This window comes from Vidua chalybeata, chromosome 5, assembly GCF_026979565.1.
Source record: "Vidua chalybeata isolate OUT-0048 chromosome 5, bVidCha1 merged haplotype, whole genome shotgun sequence".
NCBI classification, from domain to species: Eukaryota; Metazoa; Chordata; class Aves; order Passeriformes; family Viduidae; genus Vidua; species Vidua chalybeata.
In genome coordinates this window covers 38,340,447-38,365,871 of record NC_071534.1, presented here as the reverse complement: position 1 = coordinate 38,365,871, position 25,425 = coordinate 38,340,447, and the positions used below count along the sequence as shown (strand labels likewise).

The window sequence follows — 25,425 nt, the reverse complement described above, 5'->3', positions numbered from 1 at the left end:
GGGGTTTTACAATTAAGTGCTTTAGGCTGCTGTGTATGCTTGTGTTTGGCGTCCTTTTGATCTGTGTGTTGCTTTTCATCAAACTCTTAAGAGTAATCTCAGAAGAAGAGTGCTATATCAATGTAAGTACAAATTAGAGTTAGAGTAAGAAGATTTCATGTGGAGCCTGGTACAGAAAGATCTAGTAGGTTGTTCGGTTTTATGCTTGAAGAACAGAAAAGTCCTGAAGTCCTCCTTTTCTGCTAGAAATCTGGGCCCTGGTTAGTCAGGAAACGGGTGAAGAAGCACCATTAAGTGCATGCTAGTTTGAACGTAATTAAACTGCAGTAACCAATATTTTGAAACCATGTGTAGTCTTGCTAACTAGTTCTGCTTCTAGCCAGAGGCAAGATCTTAAGATCCAGTTTGCAAAAACATTTATCAAAGACAAATATGTCGATTTGAAAATATTTGTATTTACAGGTAACGCAATTATTTTGTTACTTAATCTCATTGTGAGACTACTTTTTAAATAAGCTACAAGTTTCACAGAGGAAACCTGAGGCCTCTTTTCTGAGCTGAATGCTGAATCTGCTGTGGTAGAAGTGAAAATAAGGAATCATTCACAAGCTTGCCTACAGAAGGTTGAAGTCATAGATCACAAGAACCTAAACAGAGTAAGCATTTGGTAAACTGCAGGCACCTTAAGCAACATGGGAATGAAAGACTGGTTTCCTGAAGGATAAACTTGCTTTGCTGGGACAATCAAGGCAGACTGAAAAGTCATTCATCTGCTTGGGCTTTGCCCAAAATACAGTTTTGAGGTGCTGTTTTTCAGCTTGTACTTTGCTGAAAGTAAAACTCCTCAGTGAAAGATTAAGGACGTACTGGTGATGCTCATTCAAGTGCTGTGGTGATTGTGATTGTCATAGCCTAAATAATAGATGACTCTTAGAAGATAGACATGCAGATTTTGTTTAGAAAGGTCTGCCCAGCTAAAACCCCAGAGTAAATTTTATGTTTCAGTAACCTTTGGACATCTTCTGTTACCTTATTGAAGTGTTTGATTTGTTGTGGGTTGACCTTGGGTGGACATCAGGTGCCCACCAAAGCTGCTCTATCACTCCCCTCCTCAACTATATGGGGTAGTGTATTGGGTTTGCATGGCCAAGGTTTGGTAGCATGTAGGTCTTATCTTCTGTAAGAAGCTGTTAGAAGCTTCTTCTGTGCCTGGCAGAACCAGTCCCTGGTAGCTCCAAAGATGAACGTGCCACTAGTCAAGGCTTGACCAATTAGAAATGGTGGTAATGTCTCTGTGATAACAGATTTAGGAAGAAGAAAGAAAAAAGTTATTGCACATTTGTAATTGCAGCTAGAGAAGAGCAGGGTAAGAACATGCGAGAGGAACAACTCTGGAAACATCAAGGTCAGTAGAGAGAGAAGGGCAGGAGGTGCTCCAGACACCAAAGCTGGGATTTCTCTGTAGCCTGTGGTGCAGCCCATGAGGTTGCAGCTGTGCCCCTGCAGCCCATGAAGGACCATGAGGATGCAGGATGAGGACCTCCACCTGCAGCCTGTGGAGGACACCCACACCACAGCAGGTGGATTCCTGAGAGGAGACTGAACCCATGGGAGGCCTGTGCTGGAGCAGGCTCCTGGCAGGGACTTGCAAACTGATGGAGAGAAGAGTCCCACACTGGAGAAGTGCCCTGGTAGAACTTGTGATCCTGTGGGGGACCAATGCTGGAGCAGCCTGTCCTTGAAGGACTACACCCCATGGAAGAGTGATCCATGCTGCAGCAGTTTGGGGGGTTCTGTTGCCCATGGAATGGACTCATATTGCAGCCATTCATGGAGAACTGTTGTTTGAGAGATGGACTCACATTGGAAAAATTCATGGTAAACTATCTCCTGTGGGAGGGACCCCATGTTGGAGCTGGGGAAGGACTTCTCTCTCTGAGCACAGGGAGAAAGAACCTGTGATGGACTCACCATAACCCCCATTCCTTTCTCCCTGTGCTGCTGGGGAAGGAGGTGGAGCTTAGGAAAGAGGGAGGGGTGAGGGGAAGGTGTTTTAAGGTCTTACTTTACTTCTCATTATCCTGCTCTGATTTTGTTAGTAATAAATTCAGTTATCTTTAATTCCAGCTTTTTTTTTTGCCTCTGATTTGATTTGGTGAGTGATCTCTTCTGGTCCTTACCTCAGCTCATGGACCTTTCATTATCTTTTCTCTCCCATGTCCAGGGCAGAGGGTAGTGATAAAGAATCTTTGGTGGGTGCCTGGCATCCAGCCAGGGTCAACTCACTACTGATAGAAAAAATACAGCACTAGGCTTGTGGGTCAAGATAAGGACAGGGAAGACATCTTGCCAGTTGTCATGGGGATAAAATAGACTCAGCTTGGGGAAAGCAGTTTAATTTATTGCAAATCATATCAGAGTAGGATAATGAGAAACCCAAATCTTAATAACACCTTCTTCCCAGGCTGAACTTAGTTCCTAAATTTTCTACCACCTCTTCCTTAGAGGCACAGTGGGGTAGGGAATGGGGACAGTAGCATGTACACGTTGTCTCTGCTGCTCCTTCCTCAGCAGGACTCTACACACTCTTCCCCTGCTCCAGTGTGGGGTCTCTCCCATGGGAGATAATCCTTCACAAACTTCACCAGTGACAGTCCCTTCTGGGCATGCAGTTCTTCAGAACAAACTGCTCCAGCATGTCATTCCCATAGTGTTACAATCTCCTTCACGCATTTATCTACTCTGGCCTGGGGTCCTCCATGGGCTGCCAGTGGATCTCTGCTCCACTGTGCACTTCCATGGGCTGCAATGGGACAACCTATCTCACCATGGGTTGCAGGGGAATCTCTGCATGGGCACCTGCAGTATCTCCTCCCCCTCCTTCTTCACTTTGCCATCTGCAGAGTTGTTGCTCTTGCATATTCTCACTCCTTTCTCTGCTGCTGTTGTTCCCCCAGCAGTTGACCCCTCCAACCTCCTCCTTAAATATGTTGTTCCAGAGGTGCTACTGTTGCTAATGGACTCAGCTTTGACCTGCAGTGGGTCTTTCCTGAAGCCCATCTGGCACTGGACAAGGGGGAAGCTTCTGGCAGCTTCTCACAGAAGCCACCTGGCTAACAAAACATTACCATGCAAAAAAAAAAAAAAAAAACCAAATAAAATTTGACTTCTGGCAAAGTGAGTCTTGAGGTATGACAGGTTTCTCTAGAAAATAGCAAGCTTTGAAGATGCAGAGGAACCAAAAATTACGGTCTAAACATGAACTAGAGTGATCTTAAGATTCAAATAGAATCTTGTGGAGACTTGATTAAACAAGTTTAATCCTCATTAATTTGGTAACCCTGTACTAAATATCTAGTCCATGTAATTGAAAGTGGTGTGGGGATGAGTGTGATTCAAATTCATTTGGTTAAAATTATCCAGTTTTTTGTGTAGGTGTCCTCATGGGAGAGGACGTGAGCTCAGGCTTGCAAGTGTGATTTGCTTACCTGTGGGGTTATGCTTCTAACTCACAGATCTTTCACCTCTTGAAAATTTGTGACCCATTAAATGAGAGTTCAGGGGGGGGCTAAGGTGCATCAGCCACTCACAGAGCAGGTGTAGAGCTATGGCAGTTCACAGCTTTGCACGCAAATACTAGCTAGAACTTGTTTTTATGTGGACTGTTGGCTTGTTTTTTGTGTTGAGTTTGTTGTGTTGGGGTTTTTTTTGGTGGGGGGACATGGAGATGGGGAATTGTTTTAGTGAGTGGGATTTTTTCTGTGGGGTTTAGTTTTAATTGGTTGAGCATTTTTTTGTGTTTGGGGTTTTTCTTAAATACCCTCTTCTGAAGCTTGTAGCAACTTAACAGCAGCCTAAGGAACAACCAAGTTGTCTGTGCATCTCTGTATGGGCAGAGGTGTGAAGGTCACTGTCTGCAGTTGTCATCTTTTAGTTAAGGTTTGCTTGTGGGTTGGACATTATCTGCAGAGCAACCATCCCTAGGTTCAAAGTGGTACTGCCTTGCTGCCAGAAAGAGAACAGGATTTTTTTTTTTTTTGCCCAAGTTCACCTTCCTCAGTTAAGCATGTCAGACTTTTTAGAAACTCATGTTCATCAATGGATTCAGCTAATGAAGTTAATTGTGAAAAGAAGCAGTTAAGGTTGCACCTGAAATTGTGCACCTGTCATTGCACAAGTAGCAAAACCATGTGGCAGAAAACAGTGGTTGTTGCTGGATGTCAGTGTATGCCTTTTTCAGGTTACCCTCGGGAAGATGTCTGAAGTGGTAACAAAAGAACCGTTGGTGAAATTAAGTGTAGTTTAGTTGACTTTCAGTGAGGTTTGTTGTTCACGTTCGAATACCATGTTTCTATTAGGGAAGTATTAGGAAGTACTAAGAGTCAAAACAGACATGAGTTACAATTACTTGGGATTTGCTGGTATGGTTCAGTTATCATGAAAAAGATAATTTTATTCCTGTTAATGAATGCTACTAGTGAGTAGTCTCAATTTGCATAGAATCAGTGTCTTTTCAACAGATAAAACTTCTAATATTAATTAAAATTACATATGGGAATTTGTAAGACTTCTCTCTGGCTACCAATCTGATTAGTAATAGAATTACTGTAAATTGTACTGCAGAAGGATACTTTGTACATAACGGGCCTACACTAACTGGATTTAAATGGCCAGTAACAAAACATCATACAATGATGAAGGAAATCTTTATATCTGTGCCTTGATGATGTGTTAGTAATCTAAACAAACCTGAATAAAACCCAAACTTCTTACAGTGAAGATAGTACAAGTAATGATACATTGGCATGCAAGCTCTGGTGTTGCCAGGGGTGTATATGATGTGTATGTTATGGAGAAAAATAAAGAGGAGAAACAGAAGGTGATCCTGGAATTGCAGTTAAGCCCAGCATTGGTTTACATCTGTACAAGGAAACCCGATACCAGGCTTTACTAGTTCAGCAGCCAGTGTCACAATCAAAGTAGAGCTAGGATTGCCAGATATTAAGCAGATACCAGATGGAATTTGAGACTAGGTCTTGCTTCTGAAAGAGAAATTAAGATGCCTTTTTCCAAAGAAGAGTATCTTAAGCCAGCTGGCAAGCTTAAAGTAACTTTCAAACTTCACTTAGAAAGGAAATATCTTAACTTGGAAAACTTCAGTGCCTTACTTATAGTCCTGCTGAGTTTTACCTTGTATTGAAGCTTGAAAGTTAAAATTTAGTGTAACAATTATGGGGACAAACAAATACTTACATCTGCTTTTAATCAGAAGCATGCATATCAGGTAAAGTATGGTGTATATACTATAATGTGGCAATCCATTAACTTGGAAAAATTGTAGAGCTAAGTACTGATCCTTCTCTGTAATGACAGTAGGGCCAAATTCACAGTATCAAATTGCTGGCTCAGTTCTCAGAACTTGCTTTATGGTTGAATACTTAGCTTATACATAGCAAGATATTGTAACATAGTAATTAAGCATTCTCTGAATTTAGTACACTTATAGTATTTTTAAAAATCTGTGTGTTTTTTCTGTTTATTGCCTGCCTGGATTTTCTTTGCAAGCGTAAAAATTACGTGCAATTCAGTTTCTTCAGGAATTCCGAGGTTATAATTTGAACTATAAGTCTGACTGGTAGGACTTTCACAAAGAGCTTTCCTGGAGGATGGTGACTATTTGACAGGAATAGGGAGAAACTGCAAGATCGTGGTGAACAGCCACAAAAAATAAGAATATACATGATAAACATTACAAATTGCATTTGAAACTTAAATAGATTATACAGCATAGGCTTTACAAAGTATTCCACATTTGAATTGTCATATCAGAATTTTTGCACTAAGTTGAAACTTTAACTCAGTAAGTGTTGAAGCATAGCATATTCTTAGTATCATAAGAATGTTCATTACATCACTTGCTTTGAAAATGCTTTTTGTATTTTGTGTGAATCTACTGCAAGTTGCACATGATTGCTAGTCTCTCACATCAGGAAGCTTTCATCTTGAGATATCAGTGACTTTAAGCAGGTAGTTTTTACCCTTATAACATCCGTTATATTTATGTTCAAATTTAAGATCTAGCTGGGAGTTAACTTTGACTTAAGAAAAAAAAAATTGAATTTTATTCAGCTATACTAATTCTAGACAGTGGAACTAGTCTCACAAGGTCAAATGCTGCTAGCTGCTTTTGCAGAAATGGTCCCTGTGTGCAGTATTAATCAAGGTAGCTCCCTTCAGTGGAAGGAGGAAAACGTGGTTAAGCTTTCTCTGTGTAAGTGTCCCTGTGGGCTGTTCAAGGAGCATGTTAAACCTTGGTGTCATGTTTGTGCTGCAGTAGCTTGTTCGCAGGTCTCTAGCTGTTCCTCAGGTGTTCAGTATGATTTCCTATCACTGAATAAGCTTAACCACCCAGACAGCTTTTTGAAAATCCTCTGAAGATTGTATGACATCAGTTAAAATATTTGAACATAATTGAAGAGCTATTTTTGTCCAAGAAAAATTACAGTATTAGTGCCCAGAAGAACTAGCTGTTCAACTGACGAAATACATTGTCAAGACCAGAAACTATCAAAAGCAGGTAAAAACTAGAAATAAAAATTGCCTCTAGCTTTGTTTACTGAACAGTTGATAGCTGTACTTACAGGAATCTTGAATATGAAAGTGTTTATTAGACCCTGATCAGCTTTTCAGAATTGATTTCTGAATAATGTTTTTTATGATTTTTTATAAATGTGTCAAAGTCAGCTATGGAGTTTTTTAATATCTCTTTTATAAGTGGTATACTTACCCTTGAGTAAGGTTTACCTGAATTGCTTGAATTTCTAAAGCCTCTAAAAGTTGGTGAAAATGAACAGGCTTCCACTTTGGGCTATATTGTCAAAGTTGTGTATATGCACTGAAATTATTCCAGAGGGGGGAACCCTCCTCAGAGTTGAAAGATAAGAATTTAGGACATCTCACATGTCAGTGTTTGGGGAATACTAAGAACAGCACACATCATGTCTTAATTAGCTGTTTACCTGAAGAGAAGGTTCTAAACCAGGACAGTAAAAACAGTGGAATCTGGGATGGTTTGGCCATCTGAGACTACTCCAGTATCAGAAATGGGAAACATCTCTGAAAAGACATAATCCTCTGAGCTTGGCTGGTCCCGTGACTAGTGCTATTTTTCCAAATGTCTGACCATTGTTATCTTGTTTCGTCACAGGGCTGGTATCCCCTTTCTGAGAAAAAGATTGGGTTTTTTTCCCTTGGCTTTTTTCCCCACCACTTCTAATTGTAAGCAGGTAAACCAATCAATTAATTTGTTTCATCTGTCAATCCAGTGTTTGACTCTTTTTTTTCTCATGCAAATATTTGGGATTGATTTAGGAGAGCTGTTCTCAAGGTGGTTCTAACGAAGTCTCTTTTCCACAGAGCTAAATGCTCTGAGGAAAAAGTATTAGGAAAATTTTAGTGAATACAGTGCAACCAAAATGTCAGGGTGTGAACAAGAATCGTGGTGTCTATGAAGTGCTAAATAATCATGATTCCTTCTGAAAATTATAAGGCTTTTGGGAGGGCCAGTTTATTTAATTCCACACCTGAACAACTAGTTCTTATAAGCAAGTCTCAGGGATATCTTCAAGTAAGTGGCTGTACTTAGTTCATGTCTTCAGCCTGGGGCTGAGCTCCACTTACAGCTTCATATGGCTTAATATCACTTGAAAGAATAGGATTATTAGCTAGATAACAAAGTTCAATCAGAACCCAAAATTTGAAACTGAAGGAATTTAAAGAAAGCTAAATAAAAAAAACACCTACCTCGCTTTCACAGTTATGACATGAAGCCCAATTATCAATGGTATATGAATTTCCTTGAATTCTTCATTGCATGGTTGCTTTACTAAAAAGCTTTACAAGCAGTAAGTGTGCAGGTTTTTTCCATTCACCTCTATAGTAAGGTTATTTATTCCTCAACTTTCTTAGCATCATCTTTGCATTTTGCTTTGCATGGAGACATGCTTCAAGAAACTATTGACGAAAATGTCCAGGAGGCACTTTTCATGGTTTACCTGAGAAGGACAGAAGCAGAAAGCAAGTTCTGTGTTCACAGTCCTTGTCAGATGTAAAACTTGAAATGCTGCATTTTCAGTGACTTGTCCTGGTTAATCTTTCTTTCTTCTGTTCTAATAGGCTAATTCAAAGATGTTCTGCTCATCCTTCAGAGAGAATCTTTATTGGGAAAAGTGTCCATGTGCATATCAAGTGTGTGCATGTGCTCTTCTAGTTTACCAAGTGCTTTAATTTTAAGTATGCTATGAAGAAGTAGAATGAAGCAGTTAGCTTAATACACTGCAATAATGCACTAAGTACAAAAGGTAATATGAACAGACTAGTGATAGAAGCACAGATGCAGTAATTTTATGGACAGTTGCATCTCGGGAAGTATGGAAGGCAGTTCCTGGGGCGTCACTGGCAGTTAATGGAGGCAGTCTAGAATTGAGCTCTGTATGTTTGAGAGATTGTATACTTAAGACAGCATTAGAATCAAGTTTGTGATAGTGCTGTTTTTTAAAGAGTAGCTTCCCTCATTTTTTCTAGCTAAATCTTACATTAGGTATCTCCACAGTTCAGTTATGTCAGATATATCTCTGCATATAAATATTCAACTCAGCTGTTAAAAGGCAGTTCCTGCTCCAACTAAATGAAAGAGGTTTTTTTTTTTTTACAAGCTTCCTATCTTCTTGCACTTTAGCGTCTGCACAGAGGCTATAGTTGACAGTATTTTCCTGTCTAAAGATAGGGGAATGGAAAAATGAAAAAGCACAAGAAAGTTGGCATTGCTCTCCTTTCTTGCAGATTAATCACCTTGTAGGTAGACAGCCTTTAAAGCAAAATTTCTCCCTTAAAATAACTCCATTAAATGAAGAGGGTGATTCAAACAAGTTACTTGTTATATTTGCTAGGAATAAGTTGAAACTTAATTATACCTAATTGTTGGGTGGTTAGGTAGATATGTCTCAAGCATCCAATAAGTCTGGGGACGTCTTGCTTATCTGTTGCTCCCATATCTTAGTATCTTATTTCTGTTGTGCCTGTTCAAGTATACTCATTTTGTACCCCCAAAGTGATCTGAGGACTACAGATAGATACTGTTGTTGAACTTGACCCTAACTTATTCTACAAATGCCAGCCAGACACGGTGTTTTATGGCTTAAACCTCTTCTTTTAGACTTTGTCTTCTGCTTTTTCCCTCACTCAATTGTCATTAATGAGTCAAAAGGAAATCCTGTTGGCACTAGATGAATCTGGATACATTATTCTTTCCAGAGTCAAGCATTGTATCAGCTGAAAAATAAAGTATGTGCATGATTGAGATTTAGGATGCCAGCAGTTTTTACAAGATCTGATTTGGAAAGATAGGTTTGATCAAGAGCAGAGCCAGATCAGATTAGCTGGAAATCGCTGGAAAGTCAAGTTCAGGAAGGATCAGAACCGAAGCTGAGTATGGGGCACGCTTGCAGTCTTCAGGCATACTGGTCAATGAAAAAGTGTGTGCTAGGCTTTAACAATGTCAAATAGGGTGGCAGACTGCAGTGTTCTACATGATCCAGTGGTTTCTTGAAAGAGGAGGCAAAGACCTGCAAGCAGGAAAATTTTCTTAAGAAAGCTCTTTTAACTAGGATTTGAGGTTTTCTTTTCTGTTAGAGAACAGTAAGAGAAAGGTGAAGTGACATCAGTACTGTTGCTCAAAGGCAGTGGAGTGCTAGGTGTAAGTGGCAGCAGACTATAAACAGGAAGCAGGTGCTTCTGCTGCCTGCCGTGTTAGGGATGTCCAGGTTAGCTTTCTTAAACTGTTTTAGAGGATACATTAGTGTGCGTTCCGTTCCAAGGTGTAATGGCCAGATGATAACATCAGTACAGGGATGCCAGGCTACCTCTATGCTATATGGGTGTGTGCATATATTAAACATTACTGTGTGCTCTTGGTGAGTTTAAGAGTAACTATACAAATGACAAAAAATTGTCATGGTGAAAGAAGTTAGTACTTGTATTCTCCATTGCCCGAGTTTGGAGGGAAGGTCAGAGAAATGTTTAACCTCTACTGCAGTATGGCTTTGTCCTCAAAGATCTTAAAACCTTTTTACTTAGGTGTTCATTAAGAAGATTGCCTAACCAAGCTGTAATACATATGTATTATATGTATATGTATATACACATATGTAATATGAATGCTTTGTGTGCCACCACTTAAAGTAGAAAAATCAGCTCCGGAATGTTATGGTGATTGGATATTTAGGGTTGAACTTTCAAATCTGGATGCTGAAAGATGCTTCAGCTTGCATTAAATTCCTGAATTGCTGTTTCAGAGCCAGAAGTGAAATTGGCAGTCTCTCACTAAAACCAAGTTAGTTTACTTTAGGATTTGGACTTGTAGATCATTGAGTAAGAAAATTCAGAAATGACTCTAAAACAGATATGTGGTACCTGCTGCTGAAGTTCTGTTACTTTTAAACTACTGTCAGCCTTCATTATTGATATCTTCATATTTAGTTGCTAACTTCAGTCTGAGGACTGAAAAATTCAGCTTAAACTTTTCTTTTAAAGACAATAAAATTGCTGCAGTTCACCCAGATTACTGTACTGGGATTCCCACTAGACCCACTATGTTTTCATCATTCTAGTGATACCCTTATAAAAATAAAAGGATAACTGAATGTTTATTTTAAATAAATGACAATAATGTAGTTATAGGCTTAACTTGTCATGAGTTTGAGAGGTGCTTTTAAGGACAGTTGGAAACAACCCTGTTTATGGAAAGACTGGACAATTTACAGATTTGTGGATCTAACAGCATTTACAGTGGTGCAAAATAGATGAAACTTGTGGTGTGAATGGTTCTCATGGTGTGTGTTTGCAAAAAATTCTTTAGGAAGAGAAAGAGCTTAAATCAGGAGTGAAAGGATGTCCTATTAGGTGTGAAAATCACTGAAGAGTCTCAAAATGTATTGGTAATGGAAGCCTGAGGAACCATCTCTTTTGCTGGACAGGTCAATTATTTCCTTAAGGCTCTCTTCTTGTGTTCCTTTTGTGAGAGACAGTTTAGACAATTGAAAAATTATGCATTTGCAAGAAGATATAGGACCCGGTCTCTTGATTTCTCTGTCTTCTGACAATCGGTAGAATTAATCAGTGATGGTAAAGGCAGGACTCTACCATGGTGGCTTAATTTCTGTATAAATCATCTTAGAATTTTGTGCTCAACACCTGGTTGATGGTATTTCAGAGATGCTGTCAAATTACTGCTGATGAGAAGGGTGTTTCTTACCTTACTTTCCTCCTTGCTTACCTTTTACAGGCACCTGAGTTGGATCCTTGCACTTTCCCTTTTCCCTGGCCTGTAGATTATTCATTAGTTGGGGAGGGTTTCATCTTTCTTTGGGGGTGGAGAGGGGAGAAAATGGGTAACTCAATCTCATAAATGCTAGAGTCCTGCAGGAAAGGAACTGAGACCTTCCTTGGGAAAGCAGTAACAGTCCTGCTAGCTCAGTTGTCAGCCGGACTGCAAGAGGTGGTGTGGGTTTTTGAGCGGTATGACCCAAAGACATGTCCCAAAATCTGTGGCCTTGTTTTGGTTTGATGGGTCAGTTTCCAACAAAGATGAACAAGCAGATCCTATAGTTCGCTGTTGGTAGCCACATCAGCTAGTGAAGCAAATCTAGCTTGTAGAAGAGTTATAGTCTCAAAATACTATTTTAGTTGCTTCCACTTACTTATTAAGTAAGTCATAATAGATCTAGTGGAACATTAAGCACTTTTCAGACCAGGGAAGGGATTTTTTTTGGAAAATTATTTCTGAGATCCTGCTGTTCTTTTTAAGAAGTGTTTGTTTGTTGTTTAATTTTCTTGTAAAAGGCTCTGTGCTTCTTTGTTTAGTGCTTAAGTGTTTCAGAATGATAAAATTCATGCTATCTCCTCTTCAATAATTATTTCTCATGAATAGTAACTGTTAACTTTAGTATTGTAGGGTTTATTTGATATTTGTGGGAGAACCAGTAATGAGGTAGAGCAAATACTCTATCTGATGATTTGCAGCATTTTATTGTAGCTGCATTAAGAGTTGATAGTTAGAAAATATCTGCTGTATTAAAGAAGTTGACTAAGGAATTTTTATCAAACCATGCTTAGTTAACTAGATTGTGGTGTCATTATTGTACTTCCTGCATATAGGTCAAATTTTAATCAGACTGGTGTTTTATGTGTTTTAGGTATTGAGGGTGATTTACCTCTTGCATCATGCGTGAATACAAGCTAGTGGTTCTTGGTTCTGGAGGTGTTGGAAAGTCTGCTCTGGTAAGTATGAGGCAGTTCAAGTATTTTTTTTTAGGCTTACTGTATTTTTTTCTCTAATACACTCTCTGCTGAAGTATATTTCTTTATGTAAGTGTGCACAAATAACTATAAGTGTTAGTAATGCCCAGTGAGGCATCATGGCTAGTAGGTAGATCCTTTACTGGCTACATCTGCATTCATTGGTGCATTCTCAAATGCTGCTGGTTTTGTACAGGTTTGGTTGATGGTGCTTGATCAGTCTCGTGAAGTGAGGTGCAGAGTTACAGCATTATGGGGTATCTGGCTTCGACAGATAAACCAGCTATCAGTCTATGGGAAATCAAGCTCCTTTGTGAATCTCTCAAAGGATATCAACTAGCTTGCCCCACTAAGTCCTGTCCCTGGAAAGGTCTTCAGGGTGCTGTTTGCTTAGTGTTTGATAGTAGTGTCTTTAGCACTAATATTTTTATGCAGATAGAAATATAGATTTGAATGTTGGTGGGAAACTTAATGTGTTTTCTGCATCCTTTCTGTAAGAGTGGGTATATAGCTGTGGCAGGTAGATGATTAAAATGCATGAGCTCTTTTATTTACAGTTAAACAATTACAGAATGTTTTAGTCTGATCTAGACTAGAATTTTAAAAGTTCGTAAAATATGATGTTCTCAACCCACCTAAGAACTTTGCATCTTTCTGTTTAATTGTGCACCTTACCATAAAGTAAGCTCCAGAGCTTACCTACTCCCTTGAGTCAGAATCATTCTCTTACACAGCAGTTCATAAAGAAAAACTTAATGACAAATTATGTTAGATTGTGAAATAATGTTTTCATTCACCTCCGAATTCTTTATTTCACTGCAGCATTTCTGGATTTGAATGTGCCTGCTCTGACTTGGCCATTGAGTCTTAAGTTCCATTTGACTTGTGCTAAAAATGTCCTTCATGCTATGTATACAGGAACAGCCTATTGAGTGTAGTTAAGACTAGTAAAAGCTGGCAGTTGTCTTTTGACTAATTCCTGTGCTGGCAGATAAGCAGCAGAAGATGAAGTAGTTCTAAATACAAATGTAAAAGCTGTGCAGCTGTATTGTATCCTGATCAACTAGAAACTAATACTGATTCTAAGAGTTAGGCATACCTTAAATCGATGCGTGCTTTAATTCTTGCCCTCCATGTGCCAGTGGATAAAGAAAGGAAAGTGTAGCATTGCTTCATCTAACAGTTAAGTAGGCATACTAACTTTCCGTTGTTTCTTAAAATGATAGTTATGACAACTGTTTGTTATAAAAATGTTAAAAATGTTATGGATAACAGAGTATATACCTAGAACAGTGATTTGTGTACAATGTTTACAAAATGTCGCTATGCAAGAGAATCTTACAAGAACTTTTGTGTTGCAGACTGTACAGTTTGTTCAAGGAATATTTGTTGAAAAATACGATCCTACGATAGAGGACTCCTACAGAAAGGTATATACAAAAGATGTGTCTAGTGTTAGGCACTTAAACCTGTAATACATATTGTCAAATATTTGAGTCACTGCTTGAAAATGGGTATGCCTCATAATGCCATATTAAACCAGATAACAAGTTTGAAATATAAATGTTCTCCTAAAGTTTGCTTAAAAGAAATAATTCAAGACTTAACTTTTTAACATTTAAGCATGATATCTTGCTGGCTAGTCAGTAATAAATGGTTATTTCATTGTCAGAGTTGAAAACATGGATTGCAAAAGAAAAATTTTTTTAATTGCCACTTTTCAATTTTATATTTATTATTAGTTTGTGTGTTAGTATTTGCAGGTAGATGTGGACTTGGAGGTACTATGCTGCTTTGCTACTAGAAAAGTAGCTAAAAACAACTTCACATCCTTAAAGCACTGGAGGCATCTATCGTATTGTGCTCATAACAATTTAAATGATAGCTAGATATGCTTCCATTATTTTGGTTGTTGTTTTATTAATGAGTTAACACAAACCTGTCAGAAATGAACAAGCATTTACAGCAAGTGGCCTGTTAGTTTCTCTCTTCCTGTCTTCAGCATGACAGGCTGAAAGGTCTGATTCTGCTTGCATCATCTTGCATCTCCATATTGCTTACTCTTCAGTTTCACCTGAGACCACAATTAAGGTTCCAGACTAAGATAATTTATATCCAAACTGCTACCATTAGCCGTTTGGTGCAAGAGATAAGTTTTTGGCTGTATCAGTTTCTTAATCTACCTGTCTTTCTTAGCTGAATTACTTTTCATATGCATTAATACTCTGATGTTGTTCATCGTTTGGCCACAAAAATAATGGTGTCTATACAAGGCAGGCAAGATGCACAAATCCTAGCTGAGAATGGGCAAACTGCAAGACCTCCTCTTTAGCACTGAGCTACATTTGTATTGGAACAAAGGTGGTGCATTAAGAACTGTTGCAGCCTACAGTTACCAGAATATTTTTCTGAACAGAAGAGGAATTAGTTAGAACAAAATAACAATTTAATCCTTTTTAAATTTGACTGTATATAAACTGTATGTTGGAAAAACCCAAGTCTGTCTTAAGTATGGGGCCTTCCAGCCAAAGCTAGAACTCTTATTAAAGACACAATAGCAGAACCAAATTCTATGTTGACACTTTTTCTGTATTAGAGAAGCAGGAATTTTTGACCATATCTCAGTGTTTGATGCAGGACATTGCTGGATCAGGCCCAGTAAATGACTCCAAAAAACATTCACAGGCTGCTCTAAAGTAAAGTGTTTCCTTTATTATATATTTACATTCTTTAGGTCATAGCAGAATCATGATGTTTGCTGGGTGAATTTTTCCAATGACTGTTTCCATGGAGCCTAAAAAAGTAATGCTGTCTTAAGAAATTTTGCCATTTGCTAACTACATTTTTTTGTTGTTGCTGCTAATAAAGATTTATAATACTCCTTTCAGGTTTGTTCCTGAAATAACTAGTAATAACTCTGGGTATCCTTCTTTTCAAATTAGCCAGATTGTTGAAGTCTTGCTGAAGGCTGGACAACACTTTATGTAGTCATTTTCAACTTCTCACTGTTAATTACAATTCTAACTTGCTTCTTGCCTTCAAAATGTATTGGTTTGGCAGTTGAAATTCTATGCTATTTACGTTAAACGTAATTTTGTAATATTTAAAGTTGAGAGGATGGGACTTGTTCATCTTAATAATTGAGCTTGAAGTCTTGAAACTTTATGCCTTGGTTTACTCCCCAAGTATTTCTTCATAAAGAGAATAAATGCTGCCTAATTAGCTGAATAACTTCAGCAACAATATCTGTTAAAATAGTGATTATTTTTAAGGAATCACAATCCATAGAAGACAGGGGGGAGGTGTGAGAGGAGGGGAAATATTCCTCTTCCCTGTCCCCAGCTCAAATCTAGTTACAGAAGAACAGCTGCAAATTAAACTAGTGACAGTGCATAAATGGAGAAGAGGTAATCTGTTAACTAGGAATTTTACATGCAAATGGACACAAGGGAAGTTTACCAATAGCTTGAAAGAAAAAAAAAATTAAAATGTGGGTAGTCTGCTTGAAACAGGTTGAGGGCACTGCCATGTCTTTTGCTGCCCTCAGGGCCATTTCTTTGAGGTATGTCCAGTAGATAGAGGAACTCTGGAATGAATACAGAAATTGTTCTGTCTTCTTAAACCTTCCATTCTTTGCAAACTTTTCTAAGCTGGGTCAGTTTTCTAATTAGGGTTCTAAAGGCTTGTTTTGGGGACACCACTTTTAGTGGTGGCTGTTTAATTGTTTGCTGTGTACAACTTAATCTCTTGTAGATGTAAATTACTATTAAATGAGCCTTAGTATGCCAGTCCAGTTTTCTGGCTTTCACTTGTACTTTTCTTTCATTCTGTGATGATCCCTGAAACAAGTGGAAATTAGTTGTGCTAGTTGCTGATAACCATCATTACAAATTTAGCAGCCTCCTTTTAAATAATCAAAAATCCCTAATCACTTTGCAAAGTGGTAGTTGGCTGCTGACACTGCATTTGAAAATGTCACTGGGGCTCTTTGAAATGCTTCTTCCTGCTGTTTTCAAAGTGTTTATCCATACAATCTTCTTAAAGCCATTATGTTGCTTTATGCATTATGAATTTACTTATAAAAATCACATAATTTCTGATGTCTTTGGAGGGGAGAGTTGCAAGGGGAAGAATTATAACCATATCTTTCTCTCTTGGCAGCAAGTTGAAGTAGATGCACAACAGTGTATGCTTGAAATCTTAGATACTGCAGGAACGGTACGTAAAAACCAACTTTGCCTAATTCTGATTTACAGTGTGTTTAAAAAAAACCTTGACTATTGCAGCAGAAAATTAATTGCAAGCTTCCCATGAGCTCTTATTCTATAACAGGGGAAAGAAATAGAGCATTTAAAAAGAAATTGTGCTCTTGTTCTAAGTTTGTTGCCCAGAAAAAAATTAGGACCCACTGGCCACTGAGATTTGATTTCTGTTGCTGTAGAGACTACATGCTTTCTTCTGATGTCCTTTTTCTTTTGTGTGTGAGATGTACTGTGACATTGGGATAAAAATAGTATTGCTTCCGTCAGCTTATAGGAGCTCAAAGCACAAGGGTTATGCTGACCCTTTGCATACTGGTCAGGTTTTTCTCTGACTAGTTCCAAAATTACTGGAACCAGTAATTTCCTTTATTGATTCCAGTGAGTTTAAGCTCAAGATTCTTGGAGTTTAACATGTGTTCTCTGAAGTGTGGCAGTAATCTGGTACAATAATAACTTACTTAAATTCCCTATTAGATTAATACCCTGTTAATATACAGTAAGATGGAGTGGCTGTTTTGTAGCAATAAATTGCACTTTCCATCTGACATACAGCAAGGGACAGGGAGTGATTGCTCAGGCACGAGGTAGCCAAATCACCAATGCGAAAGAGGCATGTGCCATTCTACAATTGTCCTGGTAAGAGTGCACCAGCGAGTCTTTGTATGCAATATCATAGTTGGCACTGAGGTCATGGAAATGTGACAAGTCTAGTGAGTGTCTCCATCCTCTAGTCCATCTCCTTGAAAATTAATGTAGAATTTAACATTAGGAAATTTCCTAAACTACAACATTGGGTGTGAAAAGGGATGCATTCACTTTATGATCCATTTTAAGGAACTATCAGGATATGGAGAAAATTTTGGTGTGTTAGGAGAGATTCAGGAGCAATTTAGCTTCTGTAATCTACAGATTACAGTGTACTTTCTACTGTACTTCTCTCCAGTGAAATTACTCTAGTTCCTTTAAACTAGACCTAAAGTTTATAGCAGTTTGTGCAAGTAAAATGCATATTGAATGCAACATCTGTATCTTTTTTGTAATTACAGGAACAGTTTACAGCAATGAGAGATCTATACATGAAAAATGGACAAGGTTTTGCATTAGTATATTCTATCACAGCTCAGTCCACATTTAATGATTTACAGGATCTAAGAGAACAGATTCTTCGAGTCAAAGACACTGATGACGTAAGATATCTAAAAGCTTTTAATACTTAAAGTTTTCATTAGCATGTTGCAGTGTACTGTGGTCAGGTGGTCTCCAAGTTTTAAATTAAGATGTATGAACCAGCAAATGCATAGTACAGAAATGCAACTCTTCATGTAAACTGGAGAAATGTAACTTATATGTTATATGGAGAATTGTTTAATCTTTCTTTAAAACACCTTAATTGAAACTGGTTATAACTTTATTTATTAGATTGCAGCAAGCAATTCTAAAGCAAATATTGTTGCCTTAATTACTATGAGTGAAGTTTTCTGCTCAATATCCCTACTGCTTATGGTATTTTAAAAGCATAAAACTTTAAGTTGTACTTGCATGTTATGTGGCTTTTATATTTTGTCTGTCTGCTTGCAATTAAGTTCAGTCATCCTATTTCCACACAATTTTCTATTATGCATCTCTTAGCATTATTAAAGCTATAAAGTGAGGCTAAAACATTATATTTTTTCAATTACGAAAAGAACCTTACAGCAGTTGGAGGAAGTGAATGCTTTGTCCCCTAATAAAAGCAAATAAATATTTCAAATATGAAAACAGCAGTAAGTGTGTTTTTAACAGAAACACCTTGTAGCTTGTAGCCTTCAGGCAGAAAAACTACCTTCCTGAAGAAAAAAATAAGCAATGAACAGTTTTTAAGGATGATCATATCATTTAATCTGTGTTTATGCAAAATTTGATAACTTTGATGCATTCCTTACTGCATGTATCTGCATATGCTTCTGCTGTCAGCAGACACAGAATATATTAACCATTTCAGTTTAAGGGAAGTGCATTAAGACTTTTTTAATACAAACCACTTCGCACTTCCTTGACCATAAGCGCTTGCAGGTCTTGCCTATGTTCAGCAGATTTCTTCTTGAAGCAATTTATTACCCATTACCACAAATGTATCTCAGAAGGTTAATATTTAAGTTGTGTGGACCTTTCCCATCCACAACCTACCAAGTTATAGCCTTGTTTAGCATGAAATTAGTTCTGTACAGTAAAATCAAGATAAACGTGATGATATTTAAAATCTTAGTTTGTGTGTTATATTTATGCTTACTAGTATCATTTTGGAGGTATTTCCTCAGAATTGTATTTTTTTAGAAGGCACCCCTCAGTCCTGAAAGGCATTCCATAGTATCAGGAAAAAGATAGTAAGCTTCAAGTTGCAACTTCAGTTTCCATCAGAATTCACAGAAAAAGTTGCCCTTATGCCAAAGCTTAGGCATGACTTGCTTTCTTAGTGGCGGGAAATTAAATGGTCAAAATATTGTAAAGCTTTTTTCAACACTTGAATCTGTGAGGACTTAGCTATGTCCTTAAATTAGTAAAAGAAAGGAAGACGGGGAAAAAATAGATGATGACGTTTTCTTGCTACAAATGTCAATTCAGCATTTTTTATAGTTGGGAATGCTGGTAATGTAGCATGTTCCTGTTCTCTGTGTACTGTAGCTTGCTAATAAGAACAGTGTGATATGCTGAGAGTAGAGGAATGGTGAAAGGAGCTTTAGCATGCTTCATCATGCTACCCAGGACAGGACACTGTTTCCAGGATTTTGGAATTTGTAAGAATCATTTAGTAAATTCTTCAGTAGAGTTCTTGATGCCTCAAACATCTAAAAATGAAATCTCATTAAGTTCTCTAAAAAAACATGAAATTTGCTCAATTGGCAGTGTACTGAATCCTCAAACTACCCCCACTACTGCCCTCCCAAAATGCAGTCACATTCATTTGAAGACTGAAATATCACACAGCTGTTAAACTTAAGCTTCAGTTATACCAGAGCTTGATTATTCTGAAAATCAAGATCCTCTAAGGAATCAGATGGCTTTTAGGTGTGCATTTATACTGTGCAAATTTTAATTGTTTCTTTGCTGGCATTGAATTGTATTTTAGGTGCCTATGATTCTGGTTGGCAATAAGTGTGACTTGGAAGATGAAAGAGTTGTGGGAAAGGAACAAGGTCAGAACCTAGCAAGGCAATGGAATAACTGTGCATTCTTAGAGTCTTCTGCAAAATCAAAGATAAATGTTAATGAGGTAAGGCATTTTACCTGTGGTGGGGAGAGGTGTCGGGACACTGTCCTGATAATTGTTTACTGTTTGTCAAGGAAAAACTAACAAAATCATGAATAATATTCACTACAATGGACAAAACTGTACCCTGCTGTTGTGAGACCTTTATGTTAAGGGATATATTTGGCTTTGACATGGGATTTTTTCAAATTATATTGATTTTAGTGTAACTAGTGTAATTTTCAAATTATCTTTGTAATAATTTAGGATAAATATTTCTCTCTTATTCCATTCCTTAGTTGCTACAATTTCTATCAGTTGAGATTGTACTGCTAGACTTTGTTTTTTAAAGACCTTTAAGAGAGTTAAGTCACTAAAACTACTTGATTTAAGTTACTTGGTGTTAACACTATTTGAGATGGTAAGTACAAAAACTATTAAATATTTTGTTAAAATTAGCTGCTCTGTAAAGTAAAGGGGATGCAAAAGCCTCTTTACTATATATCTACTTGTTTATTTAACAGGAGCTAGACAATTAATCAAATGCATGTATTTTGGGGATTTGCCATAATGCATGCCTTTTTATCCAGTGAGGGGTGCCAGCATACGGAAAGGGATACAAAAAAATTAGAAAAAGAAGCTGTGTTAGTATTTACATTTCTGGAATAGCTTGAATTTTATGATGAATCCTGCAGTTCATTAGGTCATCTGGAAAACATTGGCAGCATCAGTCAAGTTGAAAGGGCCTCTGTGCTAGACTTGCAAGTAATCAAAACAGTATAGTGGTTTTAATACAGCTGATTTTTAAAATAAGTAATGTGTGTTTCATTAGATGGGAATTTCTGGAAGCCACTGGTGTTTTTAAAAATTCAAATTAATCACTGTAACTGTATAAAAGTCGTACTTTCAATAAGCTAGAACTTCCAGCAAATACTATAAGCCTGTGTTGGAATATTTGCTGCTTTGCAGCCAGTGCTTAGGAAGGTACCAGGATGGCTTTAGCAAGAGGGCTTCCTTAGTTTATGAGATGCAGAAGTAATTGGGGCAATGTCAATTATGAATGAAACAGATGCTGTTGAAACATTGTATGTTGATTTGTTTTAAATTAGCCTTTCAAAAAAATCACAGTTGTAGTTGTAGTTAGAATTCTAGGAGACTCAGTTTATGTGAGAGTCCCATAAATAAGTTACTTTTCGAGAAATTTTATGCTTCTGTCATGCTGTAGGTCTAGAGAGGTGGAATTAGTTCTTTAGACTTCAGTATTTTTTAAGTATCTGGAAAAGCATGATCTCATTCAAATACAAGAGACTATTACTGAATATGGAGTGTATGTGCATTACTGTGAAAAATGTGTAGTTAAAACTTAATAGAATTTTCTTTAAAAGAATATCTTAAGAGTGATTTGAGTTAGAAGAAAGCTGTGACCTGTTTCTTGACCTTACTGCTAAACTGCAAAGTAATACTGTAGAGTAGTTGATCACTGTGGCATTTTTCATGTGTGTTCAGGTAAGTTTGACCCAGAGATTAAATAGCTGTGGGTTATAGATGCCTTTCCAGTTTGCTTCGTTGAAACTGTAGAACCCTTGGCAGACCATTATCTTAAGCAAGAAAACAAAAACCAACCAGTTATTAACTAAGTATATCATTTATAGCTTTGTGGTAACTAAGTATCTTCAGGGATTCTTGAGTATGTGAGTGCATTATGTGTGAAAATTCAAGGCTGAAGGTTGTAAGAGAAGTCTCCTAATATCCATAATCAACTGATTTCTGTTTTTTCAGATCTTTTATGACCTTGTGCGACAAATTAACAGAAAAACTCCGGTGCCTGGAAAAGCACGCAAAAAGTCATCGTGTCAGCTACTTTAATGCATAGCTGTACTGTAGCTCTGAGCCAGGTAAACATTTTAAATTTTTCTGTGCTTTATGGCTATTCAAAACAAACAAAACAACAACTACAAAACCCTAAACAGCTCTGGTAGCTGTTGATGCAGAACAGCATTGAAAATTATTGATTTACATTATCACAGAAATGTTTAATGGTCTTTCTTTTAACATTTCAAAGTCAGAACTGCAAATATGTGCAAGATACACTGTTCACACTAGTCTGGGGGGCTTCTTCTCAAGCTTTAAGGTTTTGTTAGAGCTCAAATTAACAGTGTTTCCTCTGATACTTCAAAGCTGTTGGAAACACAGTTTTCTCTTTTAAGCCTGATTAAAATCCACTGCAAGAGCTCAGTTATCTGGAATGCACACAGTACAATATTGTTTGCATGCCGGTGTCTCTTTCTGCTTTGAACTCCTGCATATGCTTGTGTGATGTTATAGGAATTTAGCTTCCTTTCTTGAGACTCTGTGGATATTTTGGAGGCCAAACTATAATTATTATGTTTGGATGAGAAAGGTGAAGTGATCATTGTAACACTCCAAATATTTCACCTGAAACTGCTGGTTACTAGATCAATTTCTTACTTGTTTGCAGTTGGCTAAATTCCTACATGACTTAATATGTGCACAAAGAATGGTGCTGAAGGATAAAGCAAGCTCCAGCCTGCTCTTTAAGCAAGCCTTTCCAGAAGTTAATCAGGAGGCATGGATTTTTTTTCTGCAAATTTTTGGGGGGGTTTCTGGGCAGGTTGTTTTCCTCTTTCCATCTCCAAGCCTTAGTATGAGCAGAGGTCTGTCTTGATTGACCTGACATAATCAAAGTTGGCTGTTGCCTCCCTTTCCTTCTGTGTTACTGAACATGCAGTGGTGCAGTTACTTCAGTGCTGTGATCCATTATTTTGTCATCCAATAGACCTACTGGATGTACTGAAGGATCCTAGTAGGACATCTCACTGTCAGAAATCTAGGCTTTTATTAATAACCAGGTAGTGTCATATGTAATTCTTTTGGTATATTAAAACCTCCTCAGTTGGAACAACTTAGATCACTTAAAAGTAAAACTAAGATGGTTCCAAAAGCATTAGCTGAGGGTGGCAGAAATGGTTGCTCCATTTCCTTAACGGGACTTTTGATTCAAGAGCTTTGATCCTTCAATTGTGTTTGATTGTAAAGCCATGGGAACTGTCATGCTGTAAGCAAAACTAGTCCCATCAATCAAATATTACTTCCACAGTGCAGCCTGGATTCCTCTATGCATCCTAATCCAGTTAGGATAGTAATTGAGATAGTCTTATTATTTGTATATGTACAGTAGGAAGTGTATGATTAGAGAAGTGTTAAGGTCATTTTCTGTTTGTCAAGAATTTTGCTAGTTCCTGCTGTAGCTGTTTTAAGTAAAGAACAAGGACAAAGAATTGTTACTATTGCTAATCCCTTGTTTTGTTGTTACAGGTCTGAAGAACTGTTGCCCAATTCAACAGTGCCAGCATTCCAACTTTATTAAACCTACCAACATCTTAAATGGACTTTCCTGTGGTGGTACCCTTTAAGAAATGGATGAAAGCTACATCAGTTTGCACATTCTATCACTTTCCAGTGTCATGAGAGATTTTTACTTCTAAATATTCTGTGTATGCAACTGGTAAAACCAGAGCCTACATCCAGTATTACTGATAAGAGACATTGTTCATCCACCAATGTTGTACATGTATGAAAACTGTGTACTGTATACTTCAACAATCCCCACTTTCTATTGGAGAGTACAATAATGTAAATCCTAAAAGCACCACTATTTTAGCATAATAAAAGAAAGTCCAAAGAGCTCCTATATAGACTACTCCAGATAACTTTGCTTCATCGGTATTTGTAGCTTATTGTAACTTTTTTAAAGAAATACAGGATCATCATCATCATCGTATTGTACAAAAGCGCTTTGATTAACACAACGGCTATATAGTTTTTTAATTTTAGGAAAAACCTGTGGAGACAGTGACCTAGTCTTTAAGAGTCCTTTCAGTATAACGTCTGACTAAAGACATGGCCTTTAATATCTGTTGGGAAGGAAATGTCCAGACTTTTCAACCTTTTATTGTATGTTTCCTTTTCCTTGTTTACATAGGGAACAATGTTTATAGTTGTGTGTACAGTGGGGGTCTACAACAAGAAGTGTATATTTTAAAACAATTTTTTAATGATTTAACAATTTTTTGTAAATCATTTTTGGGCTTCTGCAGCTGTAGATTCTCACTGTGAATTCCCTTGCTTGCTCATGCATAAGTGTATTTGCAATACCAAATATACAGGTTTAGTACTTTTGCCTGTTAGTGATTGTTTTACATGTGTAACGTTTTGGTTGAGATGTTAAATGGTGGAAGAGTACTGTGGATGTGAATGTGGGAAGTAATTTTAATCATGTGTAATTGGTCACAGGGCCTAAGTTGCAGTAATTAACTTTTGCTGATTTATTTAACAATGCCTTGTTGCTTTGTATGCATTAACGTTTGGGTGTAAAGATTGTGTGTATATCCAACAGGGAGCCACAGTATTTAAATTGACCAACCTAATGTTACAACTGCTTTGAGGTGGCCAAATGTAAACTAAAAGCCTTAATTAAAGTGGTGCAATTTTGTATGACTTAGCATCAGTAGTTCAATAAATTTGGATTGCCATGCAAGGGCTTGCATTACAGTTATACTACTTGAATGTTTTGTGTTTTAGTAGTGCTAGAAAATACTGATTTTTAAATCTCTTGCACAGTACAGACTCATACATCTTAGGATGAAGAGGAAGCCCCTATGTCTTTGTTTTCTGACAAATACATGCCATAGATATTTTTTCTAATAATATCCCATGTGTTAGTGTGAATGAATTTCTGACTGAATGAAATTCCATTTATTTCTGGACTTGGAATATGCCAAACTCTAACAAAAGGAAACATCTAATAGAAAAATGCCTGTCTTCAAAGGTTACACTATCAGTGGTTGTTTTGGAAACTTGAAAATATGTTGCCTGTTATTTTCCTTATTTCCAGGGAGAATTAATTGTTAAAATTTACTTAGTCCAGAAAAAAAAAATTATCTTGGGAGACAGAATGATTTTTCTGCATGATACCTGCATGAACTGAACCTTATTTGTTTGGTTTTAAGGAAATCTGCAGAAGAGCATTCTTGCAGTATGGAGTGTAGAATTTTGCCAATTTGAAATACCTGTGTTGGACTGAGAAGTGGAATGCATGAACTGTAGATGATTTCCTAATCTTGGCTGTGCTGCTGGAAATTGATGTCATACCCAAATCCTTGGTACCTCCTGTTTCTCTGGCATAGAATTATCAGAGAGCTTGTTCTAATTCATTCCTGCAAATTCAATCAGATTAGGTTAGCTAATACTGGTAAGCTTTGAGATAGTTTATGTTGCCCAAGTGAATTAAGAAGCCCAGCTGATCCTTCCTGCTGGTAGTTTCATCAGTCATCACCATTGTTTAATGTAGGTAATATACTTCTACTGTGCAGAGACAGATTTAAGACTGAAATTCCATTTCATTTATCATTAGAAATATTTAGATGTGGTAATCCCCATCCTGCTTGGTCCCCAGAGTAAAGGAGACTGGAGCACTAGATGCCCTAGTTCGTTTTTCATGAGGTACCACCTTCTTTGGTGAGCTAATCAGAATTTTTCTTCCCTTCATTTCCAACCTCTTCT

The 25,425-nt window shown here is 37.4% G+C and overlaps 1 protein-coding gene across 4 annotated transcripts in view; it reads left to right on the top strand.

Moving 5' to 3' along the window:
- Nucleotides 1–24,414, top strand: part of RAP1B (RAP1B, member of RAS oncogene family) — a 31,194-nt gene extending 6,780 nt beyond the window's left edge. For 3 of the 4 annotated variants that reach the window (XM_053942628.1, XM_053942629.1, XM_053942632.1), the window contains 7 exons: nt 12,252–12,336; nt 13,716–13,784; nt 16,516–16,572; nt 17,663–17,803; nt 19,723–19,866; nt 21,622–21,737; nt 23,179–24,414. In XM_053942628.1, coding sequence (XP_053798603.1) covers nt 12,280–12,336; nt 13,716–13,784; nt 16,516–16,572; nt 17,663–17,803; nt 19,723–19,866; nt 21,622–21,708 — 555 coding nt within the window. In that variant the 5' untranslated portion in view covers nt 12,252–12,279 and the 3' untranslated portion in view covers nt 21,709–21,737; nt 23,179–24,414. Of the gene's footprint in view, nt 1–7,207; nt 7,287–12,251; nt 12,337–13,715; nt 13,785–16,515; nt 16,573–17,662; nt 17,804–19,722; nt 19,867–21,621; nt 21,738–23,178 lie in introns of all 4 variants that reach the window. The other variant, XM_053942631.1, reaches the window with a different exon arrangement.
- The last annotated feature ends 1,011 nt before the right edge of the window (nt 24,415–25,425 follow it).